The sequence below is a fragment of the Ascaphus truei genome, chromosome 5 (genome assembly GCF_040206685.1).
Source record: "Ascaphus truei isolate aAscTru1 chromosome 5, aAscTru1.hap1, whole genome shotgun sequence".
NCBI classification, from domain to species: Eukaryota; Metazoa; Chordata; class Amphibia; order Anura; family Ascaphidae; genus Ascaphus; species Ascaphus truei.
In genome coordinates, this window is record NC_134487.1 from 214,685,443 (window position 1) to 214,712,334 (window position 26,892).

At 40.3% G+C, this 26,892-nt stretch overlaps 1 protein-coding gene across 1 annotated transcript in view; it reads right to left on the reverse strand.

The window, feature by feature from the left end:
- RANBP17 (RAN binding protein 17) overlaps positions 1-26,892 on the reverse strand; it is a 646,782-nt gene that overhangs the window by 215,211 nt on the left and 404,679 nt on the right. Inside the window, exons 17-18 of the mRNA XM_075601659.1 lie at positions 22,614-22,677; positions 22,407-22,515 (exon numbers count right to left, since the gene is read on the reverse strand). Of these exons, the coding sequence (XP_075457774.1) occupies positions 22,407-22,515; positions 22,614-22,677 (173 nt within the window). The remainder of the gene's footprint in view (positions 1-22,406; positions 22,516-22,613; positions 22,678-26,892) is intronic.

Consider the following 26,892-nt stretch of genomic DNA (forward strand, 5'->3'; position numbering starts at 1 on the left):
AGTGTGTGTAAGTGTGTGTGAGTGTGTGTGAGTGTCTAAGTGTGTGTAAGTGTGTGTGTGTGTGTGTGTGTGTGAGTGTGTGTGAGTGTCTGTAAGTGTGCGTAAGTGTGCGTGAGTGTGCGTAAGTGTGTGTGAGTGTGCGTGAGTGTGGTCAGTGTGTGTGCAGTGTGCAGTGTGTGTGCAGTGTGGCAGTGAGCAATGAGCAGTGTGTGTGCAGTGAGTGTGTGCAGTGTGTCAGTGTGAGCAATGAGCAGTGTGTGTGCAGTGTGCAGTGTGTGTGCAGTGTGGCAGTGTGAGCAATGAGCAGTGTGTGTGCAGTGAGTGTGTGCAGTGTGCAAAAAAAAAAATGTAAAAAAATTTTTTTTTAAAAATTTTTTTTTTTTTTTTTTTTTTTTTTTTAAAAAAAACGGGAGCCACGGGAAAACCGCGTTATAACCGAATCGCGGTATAACGAGGCGCGTTATAACGGGGTTTAGCTGTATAAGGTCGGGTGTTGAAAAGTATATTTGTGTGTGGTCAGCATAGAGGTGATAATTAAACCCAAAAGATGTTATTAGGTCACCTAGAGAGAGTGTGTACAGAGAAAAGAGAAGAGGTCCCAGGACAGAGAACTGGGGTACCCCCACAGAGAGATCAATAGAGGAGGAGGAGGTGTTAGCAGAAGAGACACTGAAAGTACAATGGGAGAGGTAGGATGAGATCCAGTATAGAGCTTTGTTCCGAATACCAAGAGTATGGAGAATGTGAAGGAGAAGAGGGTGGTCCACGGTGTCAAATGCTGCAGAGAGGTCGAGTAATATGAGCAGAGTGTAATGACTTCTGTCTTTGGCAGCATGGAGGTCGTCAGTTATTTTAGTGAGGGCTGTTTCCGTGGAGTGAGCAGTGCAGAAGCCATATTTTAGAGGGTCTAGGAGAGAATAGGTGTTGAGAAAATGGAGCAAGCGAGAGAATACAAGACTTTCAAGGAGTTTAAGAAAGATTTTTGCAGTGACTCAACTCATATCAGACAAACTCTGAGAGATCCAGCTAGAAGCACAGAAGCAATCACAGAATTGTATTTGGAAGGAACACTAACAATTTAAATCAGAAAGCACATTAGAACAGCATCCAGTTAAATGCCTGCAGTTAAACTGAACAATGAATTTTTTGAACAAGACTATTTTATAAACACAAATTCTTGCCAAGGAAGTTTAAAAGGATACTCACTGGTAAAGAAGGTAACAAACAAATGTTCTCATGGTTTCACGAAATCTATACATCAATTATAAAGCTGAACTGGGTTCTGTTCTACTTTTATCTTTGCTTATAAAAAGATTTTGATTGCTCTGTCGATGCTCTGATTTCATTTTCTTTGTGTTGCGGTATAGGAAATTATTTTATAATCTTATAAGACCCCATTCCCAGTTACCATGTATTAGGCTTTTAGCATAAATCATCAAGACAGAAAAACTATCAATGAAATGAGCCATTCAATAATAAACAATAATTATTCTATTTGAAGAAAACATTTTGTATCATCTTTTGAATTCACATTCTCTATACTTATTATCCTTCTAGACTTTCTCTGGCAACACGCTTTACAAAGATTTAAATAAAAGGAAGAAAATCTATTTTAGGAACAAAAGAGAAATATTTTATTGGCTGTATATGCAAAAGCCTCAACAATACTTCTACAACATTTATAAAGCAGAGTACAAATGTATAGTATTTATCGAATAACAATCCAATTGCAAAATAAGAATTTATGGAATATATATATATATATATATATATATATATATATATATATATATATATGCAAATACAACTGTATGCTCATCTGCATGTCTTAGGCAGGTCTGCAACCCCGCCTTTCACCATTATCACCCAGAACACAGCACTTCCACTGCAGCAAGGGATTATGGGAAATTACATGCAAATGAGCACACAGTGCCACTTTTTGCTTCAAAAACCATTTTTAACATGGTTCCCTATAGGCTTAAGCTTGCTGCATGGTCACAGCTTTGAGTACAGCCAAGGTTAAGGTGCATAGCCAGAAAACCCACCCACAGACAGCTGTTTCGACCTTAACCATGTTAAAAATGGTTTTTGAAGCAAAAAGTGGCACTGTGTGCTCATTTGCATGTCATTTCCCAGAATCCCTTGCTGCAGTGGAAGTGCTGTGTGCTGGGTGATAATGGTGAAAGGCGGGGTTGCAGACCTGCCTAAGACATGCAGATGAGCATACAGTTGTATTTACATTTGCATATTTGCTTTGCTGTGGAGGGTTTTTGTCACTTTTTTTACTCACCATAACTTAACTCATTATATATATATATATATATATATATATATATACATACATACATACATACACACACACACACACACACGCACACGCGCACACACACACACACACACATATATATGTACACACACACACACACATATATATACAGTGGTCTACAAATCACCCAAAAATCTACTTGCCGAACCAAAAAATCTACTCGCCACCTAGCCCCGCCCCTCACCCCACTTTTAAAAAATTGAATAAATTGCTAAAAAGAATTGTGTGTGTGTGACTAGTCTGGGTAGGTAACTGGCTGACTGGGTGGGTGACTGACTAGGTGACTGACTGGGTGGTTGAATTCCTAATAAGGGGATCGGGGGAAGGAGGGAGAGGCTGACCCAGAGCTGCCAGCCGGCCCTCTTCCCCGCGTCAGCCAAATCAGGGAGGGTGATTATTTATTTATTTTAAAAAAAATTGGGCGCGAGCAGGGGAATTAACAGAACCGCAGCACGGATCGCCAGTGACCTAAATCCAGCCACCACAGGCGACCGGATTTGTCGAACACTGTATATATGTATATATGTATTTTAAGACCTGCTAAGGAAGGTGTATATATACACATATATACAGTGGTGTGAAAAAAAAAGTACACCCTCTGAGTTCTATTGTTTTACATACTGTATCAGGACATAATAACAATCCCCTGTTCTGTAGCAGGTCTTAAAATTAGGTAAATACAACCTCAGATGAACAACAACACATGACATATTACACCGTGTCATGATTTATATAACAAAAAGAAAGCCAAAATGGAGAAGCCATGTGTGAAAAACTAAGTACTGTATACCCCTACTGCTTCCATAGGAATTAAGATGCTAAATAGCAGACAGGTGCTGCTAATCAAATGCCCTTGATTAATTGATCATCAGCAAGTGTGAATACAAATTTATGCAACTGTTCGGGACACTTAGCGGTGGCCTAAACCGAGACCGCAGCTTCATGAGTCACTACTCTGAAACAAGAAAACTCTCTTCCCATGAGTGCTAAAGGCCATGTCTATACATACTGTGCTATATGAATGCACTCACAGCTGTCTCTTACACATACATATGTACAATATTATTCTTTCCCAATACCAATAGGGACCACATAGTATCTACACACATTAATATCTACACACATAGTATCTACACACATAGTATCTACACACATAGTATCTACACACATAGTATCTACACACATTAGTAGCAACACCCTCTTACATTTCTACACCTATCCACACCATTGGTATACACTCTTACAAACACCTTTTGTTAAGCGCTGTATACACTGTGGGCACTTTATAAATGTATATTTACACACATTCAGGGACCATTTAACACCTTAGGTCATAAATTGCATACTGCACAAGTGGGAGGTATAGGCCACAGTCAGATACATTCCAAGATGCACTGTTTTTAAGTAAAACCCTTTGTTACTTGATCCATTGTAACACCGCTGGAAGAAGAGAAGTGTATCTCGAAAGCTCGTACAAATAAAAGCATTTCGTTAGCCACAGAACTTATCGTCTATTCGTTTTTGATATATAGTATATATATATATATATATATATATATATATATATAAAAACAAAACAGAGAGCGCACGCCCCATAGTGTAACACTGTAACATTTAATGTTGGGGAAGGGTGGATGGAGGGATTAAAAACACTCACAAGGTAAAAATCAATATAAAGCAATTTGTGATATATAATCACCACCAGGCATGTCCAAACTGCAGCAGGGAGTCCAAAATTAGCTGATATAGTCACTCAAACAGCGCTGTCCCTCTGGTTCACTCGAAATCCTCCAAATCGTTTTGGTATCAGAGTTGGCCTTAAATTCACTGCATGTGCTCCCCGGCCGTAAAGGAGCACACTACGTGATGACGTAATGTCGTAGGTGACGTCCCTGAAATATCCATGGCAATTCATCAATTACCTGTTGTATGATATATTCATTAAGACAGAGTGTGATTAATATACCAGCAGTAGTGTCTTAGCACTGTTTGTAGTACTGGTGAGTCTAGATTATCCCATGACTCATTTATACTTATAAGAACCACCTAGATAGTAAAGAGTTAATTCAAACTATTTTGGGTCATTTAATCTACATTAGCCCATAGCCACGATCATAATTAGGGGTGGGACATCCTGTTTTACCAGCTACCAATCACATTTGGGACCATCCAGTACATAAACAGTGCTAATCTTGTTCAGGGACAATCCCTTTGATAAAGTTGCATTTGTTGCGACGAAACGCGTCAGGGACTTCACCTACGACATTACGTCATCACGTAGTGTGCTCCTTTACGGCCGGGGAGCACATGCAGTGAATTCAAGGCCAACTCTGATACCGAAACGATTTGGAGGATTTCGAGTGAACCAGAGGGACAGCGCTGTTTGAGTGACTATATCCAGCACATTTTGGACTCCCTGCTGCAGTTTGGACATGCCTGGTGGTGATTATATATCACAAATTGCTTTATATTGATTTTTACCTTGTGAGTGTTTTTAATCCCCCCATCCACCCTTCCCCAACATTAAATGTTACAGTGTTACACTATGGGGCGTGCGCTCTCTGTTTTGTTTTTTCTGTAGATTCTGCTGTGGAGCTGGTTATTCCATGTGAGAGCTGCCGTGGACCCCTGGGATCTGTACATTTGTTCTGGTGCTATTTGTCAGGACTCTATACAGGTTTTGAACATTGGACTCTTTATTAATATATTTATATGTTATCTTGTGTTATCCTCAATATTGTTCTAGTTATATGCTGCTTGCTGTACACTATTACTCGTTATATTATTTATAGTATAATCATATATACACATTTATTGCCCTATATTAGTACAACAATATTCACCTTTTGGCGCTACTTTTTTCTTTTATATATATATATATATATATATATATAGAATCCAATGCACAGCCGGCACACCATATGCAAGTAAATAAGTTTTGGTGCTTATCCCATAAAGCAATAACAGACCATACGTCCCTGAAATAGTTAATCTATCCAGGTATCAGCTCCAGATCAGTTTAGCCCATGCGTACTCTCTCCGGTTATCCAAGATATCGCTGGGTCTGGCAGACTTATTTAGTCTCTCAGCAGTAACATTATGCAATTCCTGAGCCTTTTTGCGCATGCCTAAACACATATCAGGTAAACAAATATAGAGTTAATATATTCAAAATGGATGCTCTTTACCTGCTGATACTGTGGATGCATGTCACATAGGCAGGTGAGGCTAATTAACTGTGATTGGTTTTGTGGAATTGCACTGGGGTTTGGGGTATATATATGTATTGTGCACTGCATTCAATTGCACCACCTTGAGAAAGGTCCCACTGGGGGACGAAACGTCGGTTTTTGTGTCTTCTATCAAATACAGAACATTTTTGATTTACTTACCTGCGTGCTGTCCCTTGATGTCGTGTTGCAACCGGTATCGTATGGTCTATATATATATATCACTGCACACAGCACACTGCTCACAGCACACTGCACACACTCCCAGCACTCACTACACTGCACACACTCACAGCACACTGCACACACTCCCAGCACTCACTGCACACTCTACACTACACACACTCTACACTGCACACTGCACACACTCCCAGCACTCACTCTCACTGCACACACTCTCACTGCACACTGCGCACACTCACTGCACACACTCTCACTGCACACACTGTCACTGCACACACTGTCACTGCGCACACTGCACACACTCCCAGCACACTGCTCACAGCACACACTCTCACTGCACACTGCTCACAGCACTCACAGCAGACTCTCACAGCACACAGCACTCACAGCACACTCTCACAACACACAGCACTCACAGCTCTCACAGCACACAGCACTCACAACACTCACAACACACTCTCACAGCACCCACAGCACACTACACCACACCTCCCACTCCCCCTCCCTACCTTTGGTGTCGGCTGCTGAGATCGGAGCAGAGCTGGCATCAGGAGGAGGGGGGGGGGGTGTCGGGAGGAGGTGTCGGGAGGAGTGGGGGGTGTCGGGAGGAGGGGGGGTGTCGGGAGGAGGGGGGGTGAGTGAGGACCAGGCTGGGACTCGGAGGGCCGCGTGGGCTATGCCGCGGAGGGCCGGTAGGTGTGGGGGCCTGGGGGGGGAGGAAATGGATGCCGGTGGTGGGAGGTAAGGAGCAGGTTGCGGCTGGACTCGCCGTTGCTGGGGGACATGTAGGACTTCCGGCCACCTCTTCCTTCCTTCCCTCCTCACTCTCTCCTGATCAGGCGCGCGGCGATCATTTTTTTAAAAAATTAGCGCGACCCCGGTTCTAGCTCGGTCGGATCGGGTAGCCCCCGAAGGACCGCGCTATAACGGGGTTTAGCTGTATATATATATATACACATACATATATACATACACATTTATAATCACGTATGCAAAAAAAGATTAAAGAGACTATATACATGATTATAAATGCAGGCTAGAAACTATAAAAGTACGATAACATGCTAGATCTGGAGTGAACAACTCCAGTCCTCCAGGGCCACCAATGGGTCATGTTTTCAGGATATCCCTGCTTCAGCAGAGGTCTCTCTATCAGTGCCGAAGCAGGGATATTCTTAAAACCTTACCTGTTGGTAGCCCTTGAGGACTCGAGTTGACCACCCATGTACTAGATCAGGAGTGCACAAAACTTTTTTGTTTGCGCCCCCATGCCTGCTCTGCCCCCCTCTTGCACCCCCTTTACCTTTCCTCTGGCATCGACGGCATAACGTCATTTGACATCTTGTTGACATTTGACTCCATGTTGTCATGGCGACATGTTGCCAGAAGCCGGCGGAGAGAAGGTAAGAGACATATGCAGAGGCCTTGCACGCTCCCCCGGCAGTTGAGTTAAATGTTGTGGGAAAGAGCACGGGACTGCTGTAATCGCTGCCACTCTCGCCCCCCCGAAAATGTTGCGCCCCCCCCAGTACTAGATGTTATTGGTCTACTTGACCAGTACCATCAATTACCATACTGTTCTAAAAAGTCAGGTTTGCTATACTCTTTCAAAACCTATCCACAAAATGCTAAAAATTTGGAAATTGATGATTACAGTACAATTAAATAAATTATATGTATATACACATATACATTTCCTACAATCTGCATCTAATTGGCATTCAACAAGATTGAGTAGCGATTAAGTAAGATTATGATAGTTATTCTTTCATTTGATCCGGAATGTGTTCAATAGTTTGTATCAATTTCTACAAATATGTCGTAGATACGTCCATTATGTAATTTAAAAGATTAAATATATTTGCCAAGTGTCTTGACAACAAACAATATAAAAGCTACTAGATCAAACTAAACGATAGGACAAATTGTAAATGCAATAGAATTCTAACACGTTGCTTTCATATCTCTTAGTAAAAGATATAACTGATTACATTTATTTATTTTGATCAGTATAAAAACATTCTACAAAAATATCCAACACTACCATGACCAAATTAGGCAGTTAACTAAAAAGTTGCATGGATAATTATGTTAAATATACCCCCCGTTTTATCAAGTCACACAAGTCAATTTATATATTCAAATGTATGGGCTCTATGATCAACCATTACAATCAATACAGACATGTCAGCATTGCATTGTGAGTTAGACAGAAGTATTAAACATAAATAAACCTGGACATTACCCTTATGGCCACAGTGTGAAAACGATCCAGTCCTGGTTTTATGTCTGACAAAGGGTCAATTGTGGCTTGAAATGCTGCTCAATTACATATTAGATGTCTTTGAAAAAAGACAAATATCATTCAAGTTCAACATACGTTAAATTTAGACAGATCCTATATTTGTATTTATAGTGTTTTGATCCAGAGGAAGGCAAACAAAAAACCCAAGGGAAACATCATCTAATGCTATCTAATAAGGGGAACAAATATATTCCTTCCTGACTCTAAATAATGACAATCAGATTTCTCCCTGGATGAACATCCTTCCCATGTTTACTTATTTGGTATATCCCTGAATAACTTTCCTTTCTAAAAAGATGTCCAACCTTTTTTGAAGATATCTTTGGTATCTGCCATCACAGTCTCCATGGGTAATGAATCCCACATTTGAACTATTTTTCTCAAGGAATGCACCAACATGTGTTTTCTATTATTATTGATGCACAATAAAGTATTTACTTTGTTAGTTTGAACTACTGTATGAACTCACTACAGTTGAGTGCCCCTACAACATACAGTACATTATACTGCATGTATTTCAATAACCTTTTCTCCATGAAGATCGTTCTCCAGTATGACATTACTAAATATTATAGGCTAAAGCAGTAAAATTCCGGGCATTATTGAAATCCCTGCTCTCTGATGTGATATTGCCCGGAATTTTAACCAATCAATAACGCCCGGATTTTTTGCAGCTTGCATTGTGTTTATTTCCAGCCAATCAGCTTTCAGAACAGCTCTGAGACAGGTCAGGGGATTGGTCAGGAAGTATCAGCCACAGGTTGACTCCTCCCCCTCCCTCATGAAACAGAGCTGACTGAGATTGACTGACTGACTGAGCAGATTCAGTTGAATTGGGTGGAGAGGGTGGGGAGGGGAGTCTGCAAAGTAGTAAGTGGCTGTCTGCAGATTGTTTGTGGCTGCAGTTTGTGTGTGTGTGTGTGTGTGTGTGTGTCAGTATTTATGGGTGTAGCAGCAGCAGTTTGTGTGTGTGTTAGAGCTGCTGTGCTGTGTGTTAAGCTGTGTGTGTGTGTGTGTGTATAGAGCTCCAGATTGGGTGTGTCAGTAGCAGTGTTTATGGGTGTAGCAACAGCAGTGTGTGTGTATGTGTGTGTGTGTGTGGTGTGCTGTTGTGTTGTATATGTATGTAGCAGCAGAGGTTGTGTGTAGCAGCAGTTTGTGTGTGTGTTTGTGTTTGTAGAGCTGTTGTGTGTGTGTAGAGGTGCTATGGTGTGTATGTGTGTGTACAGAGCTCCAGTGTGTGTGTGTGTGTGTGTGTCAGTATCAGCAGCAGTGTTTATGGGTGTAGCAGCAGCAGTGTTTGTGTGTGGTGTGCTATTGTGTTGTATGTGTGTGTAGCAGCAGCAGCAGCAACGTTTGTGTCACAGCAATTTGTATGTGTAGAGCTGTTGTGTGAGTGTGTATGTAGAGCTGCAGGGTGTGTGTGTACACACAGAGGGGGCGGCAGTGTGTGGATACAGATAGCTGCAGTGTAAGCGTATATTATAGAGGTGGTTTAATGTATTTACCATTTTATTTTAATATAAAAATCTATATAACTATACAAAAGTGTCTATTATTTATGAAATAAGCCTACATTTAGCCTATAATAGTAATAATCCCCTCAGAACAGGGCATTACTGGCAACAGGTAGCGACTCCTCTGCCTCCCTCCGTGAACACAGCTTCATTTTGAGTTGAGGGAGAGATTGTATGTGTAGCTGTAAAGTAGGTGGCTGTCTGCAGTTTTTTTGTAGCTTCTGTCTATTTAGTGTGTGTGTGTGTGTGTAGCTGCAGTGTGTGTGTGTGTGTGTATAGCTGCAGTGTGTGTGTGTGTGTGTGTGTGTGTGTGTGTGTGTGTACACACAGAGTAGGCGACAGTGTCTAGATATATATAGCTGCAGTGTAACCATATATAGAGGTGCTTTAATGTATTTACCATTTTATTTTAATTTAAAAAAAACTATATAACTATACAAAAGTGTCTATTATTTATGAAATGAGCCTACATTTAGCCTATAATAGTAATAATCCCCTCAGAACAGGCCAATAATGCACTGGCTGGGTTAAAGACCCTTGGCTTCGCCTCAAGCCTTCAACTCTTCCAGCCTTCGGGGATTATTACTTAATTCTAATCATTAAATTATACTAACATATTCATAACACTAGCTAACTGGGTAAAGTTATATGTGTGCATAGTTCTGATACTACTTTCCCTACTTTCATCTAAGGTTTTATCCTGATAAGCCGTTTTATCCTGATAAATCTTTTTATGCGCACAATATTGCCACCTAATGCTTACAATAAACATTCATATTTATTATTTTAATAATTTATTAAAACGCATGTGATAAAACAAAGCAGGGGACATTTACTTTTTTGGACAAACCTTTCATTGTATTTAAGAATAAGAAAAAATAAAGTGGTTTTGTATAATTACATACGGTGATCTGTAGCAGAAAATGTTGAGAAACGGTTGCTAATGAACTATTAACATGTAATTATCCATTATTATTATTATAAAAGTAAAGTATCTTTTGTACTGGGGTATACAGGCATACCTCACATTAACGTACGCAATGGGACCGGAGCATGTATGTAAAGCGAAAATGTACTTAAAGTGAAGCACTGCCTTTTCCCCACTTATAGATGTATGTACTGTACTGCTATCGTCATATACGTGCATAACTGATGTAAATAACGCTTTTGTATCAGGCTCTATAGTCTCCCCGCCTGCACACAGCTTTGGCACAGGTGGGGAGCCGGTATTGCTGTTCAGGACGTGCTGACAGGCACATGCGCGAGCTGCCGTTTGCCTATTGGGCGACATGTACTTACTCGCGAGTGTACTTAAAGTGAGTGTCCTTAAACCGGGGTATGCCTGTACCTATGAAGTAGTAATCAGGTGGGTTTTTTTCTGTCTGAATTTGGAAAACGAAAATAATTTTAAACAAGAAAATAAAACAGCTTTTTGCTCCAGTAATTTTCGAACAAGGTTCTACTTTCCCCTCTTCAATATTAAAACTAAATCAAATCAATAAAAATGGCCCTTATTCAATATGCAATGCAGAAAAAGCTTCACTGCCTATTTAATAATGGCTAAGTGACAACTGCTCATGCTTTGTATACGTACAACACTACTCTTGTTACAAACAGGTGCATGGCTTAGCTTATGCTTGAAATCTTGTTCTTTACCGATCTCCAAGTTGCAGGTGACCTTGGATAGAATAACATAGCTGCCAGTAAATGTACTCCTTCTGGATGCTCACTTGGAAAGCAAAGGTATACTCTATATAGCATGATGTGTTTCCAGGTGGTCACATCAAGAAGTAGCCTGCCAGTCATATAGATTTTATTTCAATGAAATCACAATTGTATTAGATAAATGTATACAACATTGAAAGTCACATTTATTTAAAATAATAATAATTATTAAGTTAACTAGAAACTCAGGACAGCAACAGACTTAAAAATATTAATAATTCTAAATGTGATGCTATTACAGTACTTAACTCTTATAAATAATACACTACACATTCCAGCAACATACTGTAAGGCCAAGCCATTATTTCCACGGAGAAGAAGAAACATGAGCTAAAAATTATGCATGAACATGTAAGAAGACATAACTGCAAGCTTGGTGAATTCTTCACATACATGTTTGCAGTCAACAAACTAAATGACTATATTTCTGGGATTCCAAGAAAAGAAAATACAGAGGTAGCACGTGGCCCTGCTTCCACGTTTAATAATGGTTATAAGTATGGCCAGCAATGACGCCACAGTGGCTGCATTTTCTCACGAGCGCTGGGAAAAATGTTTTTTTCTTGCTGTGGGTCAGAGAAACATGACTCCATATATACATGCCTACTTAGTGCAGGAGATGTTACCAGGAATACAACAGTACATTATCAAAATAGTCAAACATACTAAACCAGAATACATCTTCACAAGCAAATCAAGAAGAGAACAATGACTAACAATTAGACATAATTTTTCCGATATAGATTGCTTCATGAATAAACTAAAAATGAATATACTCAAAGCCACATGAATTAATATATTTTTTTAATTGAATGCACCAACACAAATGGCTGAGTGACATTGGTCTGCAGACATACAGTACTATCATAAATACCTGTAACTTCGTATTCTCAAATGATTGTGCTATGCATTGTACCTATATGCTGATTTTTTTCTCTCTTCCTCTTCCTATCTTCATGATTTCTTTCATTGACATTTAATGCTACATACATTACATCCCTAGGGAACTGAAATGTCTGATTTGAAGGGACAATAAACTTTATAATTGAGCGTCCAGATTTTTGGTTTGTGAATTTGCATTGGTAGTATGGCAATATAATATTTATTTGCATTGTCTCTAAAGAAAAATTCTACTGAACAAGACATCCTCATGTTAATTTGTTTTATATCTTCCCCGACTATATACGTCTCCCTATAATGTACCTATCTGAAGTCTAATATAGGCCACTTGAGAGTCAAAATCCCACATCTATTCCTTGTTTTTAAAATGACTTATCAAAATTAGCCAGTCACTCAGTCACTTGGCTTTTCTTGTTTACAGATTTAATCTCCTGTTCTGATGCCAAAAAGTTAAAACTTGGTATTTGCTATGAATTTCTTTAATCTATTATAAAGTGAGAAGCAATTTGTCACCTTGTTCTCACACTATCTCCAGAAATTAAAAATGATAGATGATTAAAATCATTCATCTTATTGAAAAATGAATTTACAACACCACAAAGGTCATCCAATATGTATATCTGCAAAACAATTATCTTATATTATAGCATTTCCTGAAAAATGAGAAGCCGTTTGACTTATTCTAGGTGTCTACTGAAGTGGCAGTGCAAGGGGCTTTTCTGCAATGTGTCAAACACACTTCAGCAGTAAATATACTAATACTGTATGATAATTATTCTATTGCTAGCTAGTTTTTTGTTCACTATAATGTTTGGCAGATTCTGTAACAGTTCTTCGTAGATTTTTTATACATAGATTTTATGCGTATGCCTCTTTTTACAAGCAACATACTTAAACATTGCTAAACATAAAAAAATCACAAAATTGATATTTGTTTTTAATAAAAATGATACCCAAGTTAATTTGGGATGTATAGACAATGAACATTGAAACTAAGCACATTTTTGGGATAAAAACATTTTGACTGAATACTACTAGAAATTATTGTTAAACACTCCCTCCTTTCATTAAAAAAAATAATAACCTGGGGCATATATTCTCTAATTAAATTTATACAAGAAAGGCACAAGTGATTGAACAGGAGCTGAAATGCATTTAAAAGTAAAGACCAATTAATGTACTATAGCAGTAATTTTGTATCCCAGAGTTGATTTGCTTTTTTTTTAACCAGTCCAAAGAGCATTGTTTGCGTGGAATTAGTGCTATATCTACGTGAAAGGGCTCTTTGGTAATGTTTTTTTTTAACTGCAAATTCTATATCATACTCTCTGTTCTATAATTATAAAACTCAATATCAAAGTAAACTCTTGTGTTCATGGAACAACAAGTCTGTTTAAAAGTAGTTGGGCGAATAATTAAAGATTAGATATTTTTTTTTTTAACCGACAGAAAATATTGCAATATATTTGTATGGCTAAACAGCCACTAGTCAGTAGGAACAATAAATCAAATATGTAGGCAACATTTTATTTATATAGCGCCAACAATATATGCAGCGCTTTACAAAATGACAATACAAGGTAAATAAATTACAAACAATGGAAATAAGTGCAGGTAAATGACAACATTGATAGTATACTGGTGAATACCCTCAATTTGCCTGTGTATTAAGAAATGAAAGGGTGGTGCTGTAACTGAGTTGATACATAGAAACACAGAAGATAAAAAAAGAATCTTAGTTGGTAGCACTAAAAAAACTAAAGTGGTCTAGTAAATATTTATAATGGAAGAAAAGTTAAAGTCCTTAGGCGCTGATTTCCTTGACTTGAGTCAATACGATCATATATCTATTAGGTTAATTTCAATAAAAGTTATCTTTTAATATTTTTCATTATACATATTTACTAGACCACTTTGTTTTGTTTGTTTGAGTGCTACCAACTGAGATTCTTCTCCTTCGGTGGAGTGTGTTTCAATGACAACATAAGGCAAAGAGGAGACCCTGCCCCAAAGAGCTCACCATCTAAGTGATATATTTTGTTTTCCAGTTCCATTGAAATTGCAAAAAAATAAAATACAGTATATATCTTAATACAGTAGCATATAGGATAGAATACGAAGCTTCAAATGACTCCATAATGTTATCCAGTCTTGATTTTTATACTAAAGGATTATTGAATATATCTGCAAAAATCGTGGCCACCAATTTTTGTCCCATATTCAATTTTTATGTTGGAGAAGAGCTCAGTTCCATCCAAATAAATGGGACGAAAATCGTCTGCAGCACAGAGAGCATTGCGTCACTTCATAAAGTATTATATAGGGGCCTTGGCTGGTAAATGTCTTTATAACCTATTCTGTGCTCTGCATATATGAGTGATATATTTCTATTGGTGATAAGACAATGTCTAAAACCATTCAAACTTAAAAAAAAACAAAACACGATATATCAGTTTATGATAATTGCAGTTTGTTCTTGCATTTACTTCTGAGGCCCCAGTACATTACAAATCAAAACAATAAAAAAAAAATATCAGTTCCACCAAGACCAAAGCTGAAGAAAGTGCCTATTTGCAGCAAGGTAAGAAGATGGGCAAAGCAATACACTTGCATTCATGTAGCTGGCCAAGTTCAACATGTAAAACTATAAAAGGTGCCAACACAATTTAAAGTGAAGACCTAAATGTTAAGGATGTAGGTTAAGACAAGGGCAACCAAAGCACGAGCTATGCACAAAGGCCTGCTGGGACTGTAGGAAGAACTGTCGATAATACAATGGTCTGGAGCCAGGAAATCTGAGATCAGGAACAAAGAGGCACAAGTCAAATCAGGATCAAGGATCAGAATTAACATGTCTAGCACAGACATAGGACAAAAGATGGCAAAGCAGGCAACACTGGGTGCAATGTCCTAGAGGTCTTACCTGAAAATAACCTGGAAGTATAGCGCAACAATCATAGTTGATAGCCAGAATAGTAATAATGGAAGAACTGGGGATGTCCCAAATTGGTATGCAGAATGAAATATTAGATAAGCAGCTGTAATGTTCACTTGCTGTGTAGCTCATTGGACTGAGCTAAGATCTCACAGACACAGGTTCAATGCAAACAATTATAACAGTACACCCTCTTTTTCGAAGGGAAGATCTTTTGGGGTTGGCTTATTTGAATATGCCTGATGGAAAGATCTGAACAAGTCTGAGGCATGTACATTTCCTGCCATCAACATGATAATGCAGATGAAAATGAATTCACTTACAGTAGCTTCCAAAATCTGTGCCACAAGAAATCCCTGATTTCCTTGTATTTCTACTGAAAGTTGTAGAGCCCCCCAGAGACCTGAATTTTTTTTGGCATGATGGAGCTTGTTTAGAGACATATGAAAAACTATCTACTTTAAAATGTTTTCGTAACTGCAGCAAAATGTGCTAAAACCAGAGGCCATGCTTTGAAACTGGAGGATGAGAGGCTCCGTAGAAATGTAAGGAAGCCCGTCGTCATGAAAAGGTTGGTGGATAAATGGAATAGCCACCCAGCAGAGGTGGACGAGGGTAATACAGTAAGACATTTAAAAAATGCATGGGTTAGACACAAGGCTATCCTAAACAGGAAAGAAACCAAAAGATCTAATAAGGTCTGAGGTTTCTCAGTGGATAAAAGAATATGCATACTAAGTAGGTTAAGTGGTTCTTATCTGATGTCAATTTCTGTTTCCCTAATCAGTTGCGGCTGAGACTTTTGATAGTGGCTAAATAGTTGAATTGATGAGAATGAAAGACATAATTTGCAAAAAAAGTGGGGTTGCTCAGTTGAATGTAAGGCCGGGTCCATAGTCCGTGCGACAAAAAGCCGTAAGTCAAGGAGGACAGTCATAAAGCGCACGAGCGCAAGTGTGCACAAGAGCGACGGTGTGGCCGATTTTTCTAGGGACAAAATGTTTACATGTTGTCGCACGACGGCCGGGTCACGTGTGCGGGTCAGCCAATAAGGGCTAACCGCCCACATGACGTCACGGGCACGCATGCGGCATGCCTTCACCACGCTCCCTGGAGCGTAACCCTGCAGGCTACGGGTCACGTGTGTGACATCATGCACTCCGTCGCGCGCCTGTACTATATCCGAGGCCTTATGCTTGAACATTGCAAAGAGTTGATGTTTGTGAAGCCGTTCTAAAACAAAGTCATGTTCAGCCAGATTTTAAGACAAAAATCAAGGTGTCTTCCAAGTAGATGCTGACAAACGGGTCAAGGATGTCTGTGAAGATGTCACTGACAGAATGCTGTAAAGTTACACAGGCCCAAAGGCATGACCAGTTATGTACAACAGTCATAGGCACCATGCAGATCTAACTTTGTGAAAGCTTGAGCAGTGCACAGTATTCCTAACTGTTCAGTAATGAATTGCAATGGATATCTGTTACATACACTGATTAAATATAAAGCTCTGCAATCCACACAAGGATTTAATGATCAATCCTTATTTAAAAAAAAAAAAAACAGGTGCTCAAGCAGGTGAGGTACAAGGGCAAATAAATCCATAATTAAGGCTCTCTTTTAAAAATTCAGGCATTTCATTCAATGATTGATAAGGAAAAAATGTGGCCAAATGGTATTTCTACCCCTCGCTTAAAGCAAAATTCCTCATGGGACATTTTGTTTTAATATAGGCAGTATTTAATGGCCTTTAATGAAAACAAATTACCTAAGCTGCTGATCAATCCATTCTCCCATGATCGATTAGCAAAGATTCTGCTTCCCCGGGTTCACCTAATGTCTGCCTTTCAGTTTCAATCAATCCTACAGTGTAACTCAGCAGCTACTATGTAACCTTAGATTACTAAGGCAACCTTGTCTGTTATTACAGTTTGTAGCTCAGCCAGCCTCCTGCTGGAAACACTGCAACACTTTCATGTTTGTGATAATTTGTTGCCAAAGATCTTCAACTGGGTGTGGGCTCAAACCTAAATGCTAAATATATTAAAACTCATTAAAAATGGAATGAAGAGAAGGCGCATGCGCAACGGCAAATAGCATGGCAGCATAGCCCAGTAGCCCCGTGCCTCGCTCCACATACTAATAAAATAAAAAACGATTCATTAAACTGTAAGCATCTAACAATACAGCAAAGGAACGCTACAACTGCCAGGATGTCCAAAAAGGTTACCAAAACCCCCAAGAAAAAGGGGTTACCGGAGTATTTTGGGGAGGGAAGATCCAGCAGGACGGCCACAGCAATGGCACCCACCTCCCGCACGGGATCGAAGTCGGAGGAGGAGGGAGACCCGAGGGAAGATCAGGGACTGCTACCCGAGAGACGCTGCGATTTCGAGCGCTTGTACACGGACTTAAAGTCAATGCTGCAAGCAGAAATCAAGACCCTAAGCAAAGAAGTGGGGAGCCTGGGGGCACGAACGCACGAGCTGGAGGGGAAGGTGGATGCCAACGCCAAAGTAGGACAGAAAAACGCCAAGAAAACAGTGGATTTACAAATGCAGATCAACGAGCTCAGAGAGAGACAAGAAGATGCGGAAAACCGTGACCGCCGTAACAATGTCCGCCACCGGGGGATACCGGAACATATTGGGGACTGTGAGGAGTTCGTGGCGTGGTGGCTGGAGCACATGTGCCCAGAATCCCCAAAGGACAAACTCATCATGGATATGTGCCACCGGGCGCTGCGCTCCAGGCCGCAACCAAATGAACAGCCGCGGGACATCATCGTGTGGCTCCACTATTACAAGACGCGAGAGGAGGTATTGCAAAACGCTAGCAACGCAGCCACCTTGGAGTTTGAAGGCGCTAAAGTGTCCATTGGGCCCGGAAGGAAGGGCCGCCGTTCCTTAAGAAACTTGGGCTGCGGGCGATTCCCTCAGGCGCAGATACAGAGGAGGCAGCCCCGGGTCCCTTGTGGACCACAGTAGGGAACACGGCCGTGGACGGAGCCGACTAGGGTTGATGGAACCCACAACTTCATATATCTACTATGGTTACAGTATTAAGCCAGTTCAAAAGTTTGCAGTTAAAACAGTTAAGAGTTGTACCTATGCCCCGAAAAAACACTAACAGAGACTTTCAAGAACCCCCGCAAGCTCCTGTTGAAGGTAGCCAGGTCCTACCAGCAAAGTGATACGAACAGTGGAAACCTGTGGGAAAAATACCTGTCCTACCTCGTGGCAGCGGCATGGTGCCCAAGATGGCGGAGTAAGGGAATCCAGAGTGGTACGCAAAACCAGGAAGGAAGGTGCGGACGGGAAGATCTGTTCGGCGGGAAGAGCGTCCGACGACGCATCCGCCCAGGTGAGCTGCCCATTTCAAAATGGCGGACAAGGGACATACGTCACAGGAAGGGGTTGTCTGCAGGGCGGCCATCTTGGAGGTGGCGGAAGACGCGGGAGTCCCCGGCAGCCGCGTCATTGAGAAGCACCGGAAGGCACCACATCACCACAAGGGATCGCGCGCCAGCGGCGCGTCACCGACAGCAGAGCACCGGAACCGGAGAGACACCTGACAGACCACGCGGTAGAGACAACTGGCACAGGCGAACAGACACAAGAAAGGAGACTGTACCCTGTCCAAAGCTGGCGATTAATCATAAAAAGCAGGGGGCGGCCAAAAAAGGAGCAAGAAAGTGCAGGACTCAAGAAAGAAGGGGGGGAGTACGTAGCATAGCGATGAGGCGGAAAGAGAGAGCATAAGAGGGTGAAGTATGTGGATAACTAGGAAGGGGGAAGTGAACAATAGTGAGTGGACATAGAGGAAGCGATATAAGGTGGAGGAACCGGGTAGAGAGGAAGCAGGGGAGGGGAAGTAGACAGGAGGGTTGGAGGCTGGAATGGTTAGGTGAAAAGAGGGGAAAGGAGGTGAAGAAGGAATGGCAGGTAGACAAGAAGGAAGGAGGAAGTGACATATTAGAGGGTAAGTGTAAGTTAGTAAAGGGGAGGGGATAACACACGTGGTGGAGAGATTAGGGAGCAAGAGGGGAATGGAAGCAGAAAGAGGAGAAAGAGCAAGTTGAAGTTGGAAATACCGTCCGAAGACACTGGTCGAGACAGAGCAGGGTCAGGAGAGGAGCAAAGAGGGCACGGGTACGCAGATCAGGTATTACCCAGGAGTAGCAAGGGATCCAGAAGCAAGATCTATATAGACGCCGTAACGCAGAACAGGATAGACAAGTCTACAATAGAACCAGGTAGGACAATTAGCCCCACACCACCTAGAGGTAACAGGTTCCACACACTGAAGTACACCGGGAGCTGTACCTCACCACAGAGAGGGGGGAAGAACGCCGTTAGTGAGCAAGAGAGCACGCAGGGCAAGGGGAACGGAGCATAGGAGAGTTTGTCGTTTTTGTTCATAGCAAGAAAAGGAGCGGGGCCGGACTGCAGGGGTTTGAGCCTGCCCCAGAATCCGCGTGGGCCAACCGCCGGGACAAGATACGATTTCGACCCAGGTCACCGGCGAAGTCCCCTGGGAGGGGATAACAGTGAAGGGGGAAGCAGGGCGCGGGAGGAGGGAGCGTCTGGCCTCCTCCACTGGTCACCCAGGGGCGTTGGTCTCAGAGCCAGGGTAACCGTACCAGGGTTCTGAGACCACAGTTTATGTGTATGGTTTGTGTCTGTCTAGATGTTTCCTTCCCCCTCCCCCCCTTTGTTTCCTCCTACCCCTGTTCTAGCACCCACATCTACCGGAGATGGAGGAACCGCAGAATACTAACAGAAGAAGGAGCGGTCACAGCGGCGACCGGCACACAGCAAGAGTACATACCTGATACCGGAGCAGTCACCATTAGCAGCCAAGATGAGTAGAGATCTAATCATGGTTTCACACAATGTTAAAGGTTTTAACAGTCCTATCAAGCGCAGAATAGCATTCAGGGAATATAGTCGTATGAAGGCAGACATCATCTTCCTGCAGGAAACCCACTTTTCAAACACCAATCACCCAAAATATCTTGATAAAAATTATAGATCTTTCTATTTGGCCTCGGCTAACGTTAAAAAAAGAGGAGTAGCTATCATGGTACACAACAGGTTAGCGTTAACCATAGACAAACATCATACAGATAAAGAGGGTAGATTTCTTATACTGATAGGTACAATCCAGGGCCAATCCCTAACACTAGCATCGATATACGCCCCATGCGAACAAAGCTCAGCATTCTTTAATCATTTCTTCAACAAACTACACGGGGTAGCGAAAGGAAATATTTTCCTGGCAGGTGACCTCAACCGCGCGTTAGACCCCAACTTGGACAGATGTACGGGACTTAACCCTTCCCACAAACAGGACATACTAACAATACATAAGGGCCTGTAAGACTGTCAGCTGATAAATATCTGGCGGGAACAACACCCAGGCTCACGCGAATATACCTTCTTTTGCCACCCCCACAACCGATACAGCAGGATAGATTACCTCCTAGTATCAAATAGAGTGGTCACTGTGGTCGGCCATACAGAGATTCATGGTATCTCGTGGTCAGACCATGCACCAGTAGAGCTGAGGTGCACACTAGAGGCGCTAGACAGACAAAGGTTTAATCCACAATTTAGATCACGGTACATACTGCGATCTATTCCATGAACTTGGGACTTTTTATTCATTTTTTTTATTTTTATATTTATATCTCACGTTGTTTTAAGTTTGTAATTATATATTGGTCATTGTTTTTTTATCAATATTTTACATATATAAATACACAACTTTAGTCATGGTTTATTAATCACTTTTATGTATTGTCATTATTGCATCACCATTCATTTACAGCTATAGTAATAGGCATCTGTATATTATCATTTTTTCCACCACCTTATATTTCACGTATATTGTGTTTTAGTCAAGTGCTGCACCCCATAGGCGCTGTCTATCTATAATTTTTGTGTTCTACACATACATACATGTACATACACAACAGGAGATATCCGAAACTGAACTCCATAAATTTCAGCTCTGGGGACCCTCTAGTCCTGGGGAAAATAAAATGGAGCTTTAAATCTCTTGCATCACATGGGCCAATAGCAAGCAGCATCGTCATCTGTCCCGCTCTATATTGGCTCGAGTGTCACAGGGTTTTTAAACCTCCATGAAATACAGGTAGCACCTTCTCTGGTATCTCGAGAAGAAGGGGGTCCCCAGAGTCTCCTGCTTCCCACCAATATAAAAAGGAGGGGGAGGGGAGCCAAGGTGGGACCACTCCTTTAAGTAGTGTATTGTTCTGTTTTATCAAAGGCATGGCCCAAGCAAGAGCATTCCCTCATAAGAGACTAATAACAAGACCCACTTTTGTTGAACTATACAATCTGGGCTGCAATGAAAAAGCAGTCAGTATTGGATTGGAAGCACCTGAAATTTTCTCCCTTCCCATTAAACTTGTCTGGCAATAGTATCTTCGGTTTAGAGGGAGCAGTAGAAGGAGGTGAACTGAAGCATGATGCTGTAGGTGGTGCTGTGTGCCGAGTTTAGCCACAGTTGGAAGCCTGGTCAGTTGTGCCTACATGTTGTGCATTATATAGTTAATAACTACTTTAGCAGAATTAAAAGAGCAGCAGCTTCAATATTCGCAAACATCCTTTTTCATCTCCTCTTCGGTGACAGGTATAAGCTGTTAAGGCATTAGGTCGGTTATACCGTGGGTTAAACTCGCCAAGTGATGAACTAAACATGGTCAATAGCCAGGAAAACTGGTCAGGAACAAGGTGAGTGAAACCAGGATGTCAAACTGGTATCATCCCATCTTCCTAGATCTTAATTCTGTTCCGCATTTATATAAATGGACTTCAATATTATACATTTCTAGATTCAGAGCAGACAAATACACTCTTTTTATATTGAAAAATTGGTAATTATTTGTGCTTCTAAATCTAAGTAGCTGTTATAATGGTAAGAGTCATAACTAATCAATTTAAATAGAGTGGTAGAGCCCTGGCTCTCAGCAAACTGGCTCTGCTAAAACCATCATGTATAATCTGGACAAGAGGACGGTTGCTGATATATTTTTGAATCTCATTTTAATGTAAAAAAAATAATAATAATTGAAGTGATTAATCCCAAAGAAAAACATCTAGGGCTAGGTGGCAACTGTAATATAATAGCTGAAGAAAATAATACAATAGGATTGGATTGAAAAAACACAGTAACCTTCATATTTGTCTTTCACTAAATGTAGTACGGCACCAGGAAAACATTATTTAACCGGTAATGTCACAAAATTGGATTTCCTTACCAAGATCTACCATTAGGAGGCGTGTAAGAGCAGTGTAGAATATTGTCCGACACCGTAGGTCTGTGAGAGTGAAATTTTCATTAACACCCAGGAATGGAAAATGTTCACTCTGACGAGAAAATGAAAATAACATAGTTAGACAGTACATTAGAATGCTTTACAAATAATTTGAGCTTGAACAATGCGGACGTACATGTGTAAACTTACCGTGTGATTCTGAAGCATAAACTTCACAGCATCAATTTTCACCAGCTTTTTTAAAAGGATATAGGTAACACATGTTAAGAATCACCCAGTTTTCATGATTTGATTGTAATAATGTAAACATTAATTTCTGCCATTTAAGGGATTTCTGAAAAAAAGGTGTCACAGATCATGGGCACATAGCACTACAAAATAACTACACTCACATGGTTAAAAGTATTTAAAAATACATCAGTTATTCCTGACATAAATATGAGCTGAAATTAAAGGGGTTCAGCTCCAGAGACCTCTGCTTCAATCCTATGGTTTTTTTTTTGTCTTTTTTAAATCGATAGGTCGGATTGCTGCTTTAATGTTACAGGAGTGGAATACATTTTGAAAGAATGTGTTGCAGACCCCATACACATTAAAGGGCTAATAAACAATACATTTTAGGGTGGGCTTCAGATTTGTTCATTTTATCCCAGTCACAATGAAAGCCACAGTCGCACCAAAAATTCTGTCCAAACTACAGTAAGGCAAAAATTCTGAGGATGGATATTTACTTGTTTAATACCACACTGTAAACTGTACTCATTATGCAAGCATCTTAAGATAACTTGTAAAGTATAGCTCGTTGTAAACTAAAGTGGATTTTTACCTTATATAATTTGAAGCTATTTCATATACTGCTCACTGTTGCTCCTATTTCATTACAGTTTTGTATCAGAAACATCAATATTAACTGTAAGGTCGACTGGGAGAAAATGATTTTTTCAGGATGATACTCATAAAAACTGCCTTTAAACAAAAAGGTCAAATAAAAAAAAGATGCCAGAATCAACATTTCTCAGTTGCATTTAAAAAAAAAAAATGTTTATGCACCTTCAAACTTTGTTGTGATCTTTTTATAATTAAAATTCACCAAATAAAGAATTTTCCTATTTTCAAATATTAACTCCAGGAAATTCCTTCAAAGACCAAAAAAATAAGGACGAAGCATACATATCTTGACCTAATTTTGAATGTAAGAGTTAAAGCAGCTTAAAAAAAAATGATTACAAGATTGAAGCAGGGAGCTGGACTGTGCTAATTTCAGCTCTGGGAACCCCCTGCTTTCAGAAATACCTTTGTATGGGGTGCCAGTATCTCTGCAGTCAGAGATACTGTGGGCCTAACATAATAACGGATTTTAAAAGTCCCGGGTCAAGTGGACCAATAGGAAGCTGTGACGTCACCCAGTGCGGCTTCTTATTGACCCACATGATCGGACATTTAAGCTGAAAAGAGATCCCGGCAGCTCCTACGGAGCTATCTCCGGAAGCAGGGGTCCCCAGAGCTGAAATTAACAAAGTTCAGATCCAGAGACCCCCTGCTTCAATCCTGTAATAACAAATGTAAAATGATTGCTGCTTTAAGCTATGGTATATTAATCCATTACGCAATTTTGATGGGAAATCTAAACTGGATTCACTGCAGGTTGTGAAATTAACTAAATTGACATTGTCAGTTTTGAACACCAATTTTATTTATCGACCTATTCATCAAAGTCATATCACCGGCGGTAAAGCAGTGATAAAGGACCTTTTATCGCAGCAATACATCAGTGATTTTTTACATGGCACATGCAAATGAACATACAAAAGAATAATTAATGCCAAATTACTTATTCACATTCTCTTCACTAAAACTTGGATACCTACTGATATCAGGTTACCACCAAAAAATATCCGCCAATTTTTATCACCTACCCAAGGCTGGAGATAAACTGCCCATGTATATAATGGTGACTATTTACATAGGCAAGATAAGACTAGCCAACCTAGAGAAAGTGAAGAAAGTGAGAACTGTGTTCATTTCAGCTCCGGGGACCCCATGCTTCCAAGATACTTACGACGTAGGGGGTGCCGACATCTCTTTTCAGTTAAAATGTCCCTGCCGCACCAGATGACATCACAGCTTCCTGCTGGCCAGTGGGAAATGTAAACGTCACCATTATGTTAGGCCCACAGTTTCTCTGACTGCAGAGATGCCGGCACCACTGTGTATGAAACCACCCGGAGCTGAAATTAACACAGTTCAGCTCCAAAGACTCCCTGCTCCAATCCTGTAATAATAAAAGAAAAGTGAAATCCATATTGCTGCTTTAACTGGCTTCTAATCCTGCACTGTGAAGCGGGTACTGGTAGCACTACAGTACGTTTGCCCATTTAATACCAACATAATGACAATATTTACTGAATACTGGCATATAATTGTGCATATATTGTACAGCAACTATACAAATGGCAACATTAGTTGGCTTGTCATGTGCGTACAGTTTCAAAATGAATTGTAAATCGATATATTACTATTTTCTGCTACTAAATCTTCATGCACAAATTTTATGGAAGTAAAATTGACTAATAGTGCACTTAAGAAATCCTTCTGTCTTCCTGAAACGCTTTTGTAGCAGTTTCATTTTTTGTCAAAGGAATTGTAAATATAGTAAGATAAAAAAAAATTAAAAAATCAACAAATATAGTATTATACATTAACAATGGGACCGGAGCACGTATGTAAAGTGAAAATGTACTTAAAGTGAAGCACTACCTTTTTCCCACTTATCGATGCATGTACTGTACTGCAATCGTCCTATACGTGCATAACTGATGTAAATAACGCATGTGTAACAGGCTCTATAGTCTCCCCGCTTGCGCACAGCTTTGGTACAGGTAGGGAGCCGGTATTGCTGTTCAGGACGTGCTGACAGGCGCATGCGTGAGCTGCCGTTTGCCTATTGAGAGATATGTACTTACTCGCGAGTGTACTTAAAGTGAGTGTCCTTAAACCGGGGTATGCCTGTAAATTTGTCACATTTGACCATTTACAAAAAAAAGTGTTATTAAAGCCAACTGAAAATTATAATTGCGTTCATTTAAAAGGAGAGAATCTGCTTAGTAAATGCCAGTAAATATGGAATTTTGTGCATAATTGTCCATTTACATACCATACAACATATTGACCAATAAAAACACTGCAGGAAATTGTGACAGCTGAGAAAACGGTTGCCCAGGTACCTTGGGGCCTATTCACTAAGGTGTGAGAATACAGTTTCTGAGCAAGAACGGACAAAAAAATGCTTGGAAAACCCATATTATATGTATAATTTTAATTCTATAACATCAACAGTGTATGCAGTGCTTTATCCGTATTAATTATCATTATTCTATGTCCAAACCATGCGAAAAAAAGAATCTTTCTATCCCAGCGACACTAGTTTACCTACTCAAGTCCTAGTGAATGATATTTCATTTTATATGCAAAACAAAAATGCATGCAGTTTTAGGGACAAATGATGGCCGGGGCATACAATGGGTCCTTTGTCTTTCCATCTGTTGTATTTGTATGTTATGAGATCACAATATACGCGTTGGAATGGAGTGCAGTGACTCACGTTGTTTGTATTTATTTACCATTAATGGAGGAATTACCATTAACACCTACAGTAACCTTTACTGCTACATTAGTCCCCATGAGGATTTCTATGCAGACATGGGGTTTTATTCAATAACTGCGATCTGTACAGAATACCCGTTCCAAGTCAATGGGATTTTCCGGGTGATAGACCTGAATGGGGGCGGTCACCCATTATTGAATAAGCCGCATGGATTTCTTGTGAGATATGACACCATTTGGTTCTGACCACAAGCTGAGCAGGATAAACATTGTCTGCGTTATATAGAGAGAGAAGTAGACATTTAATGTAGAGTCTCTCTCTCTAAACCTTCAACTACCTCATTATTTTGTTTGGATTATTGATTAAAACCATTCTAACATATATATTCACCATATTTACATAACTTTAAAACATTATAATACTTCTGGTTGTACGATTTGCATAAAAAACATGTTACTACTATTAGTGCACTTTGGTCCTAGTAGGGATTGCCCCTTTAAAGCTGCAGACAAAGCAATATCCTACTTGCATTTTTTTTTTAAAACAACTCCGAATGAGATTTTTTTATGCATTATAATGCAACTTTTTTGTTTCTATAGCAACCATTTACAAAGTCACAGATACTGAGTTAATACTCCTCTGCAGTCATTTAGTGAACCCCCGAGCCAACCCCCGAGCCGAAACTTCGCCGATCAATTGGCAATTTAGCTTACTTACAATCGTGTGGATTGTATTGATGCACATATTAAAGGAAAACACAGTAAATTAAAAAAAACGGCAGCTTGGACTGCTGCTTTAAAGCAGCAATGCAAGCGGGCGATTTTTTCTCAACATAGGATTGAAGCATGTAGTCTCCTGAGCTGA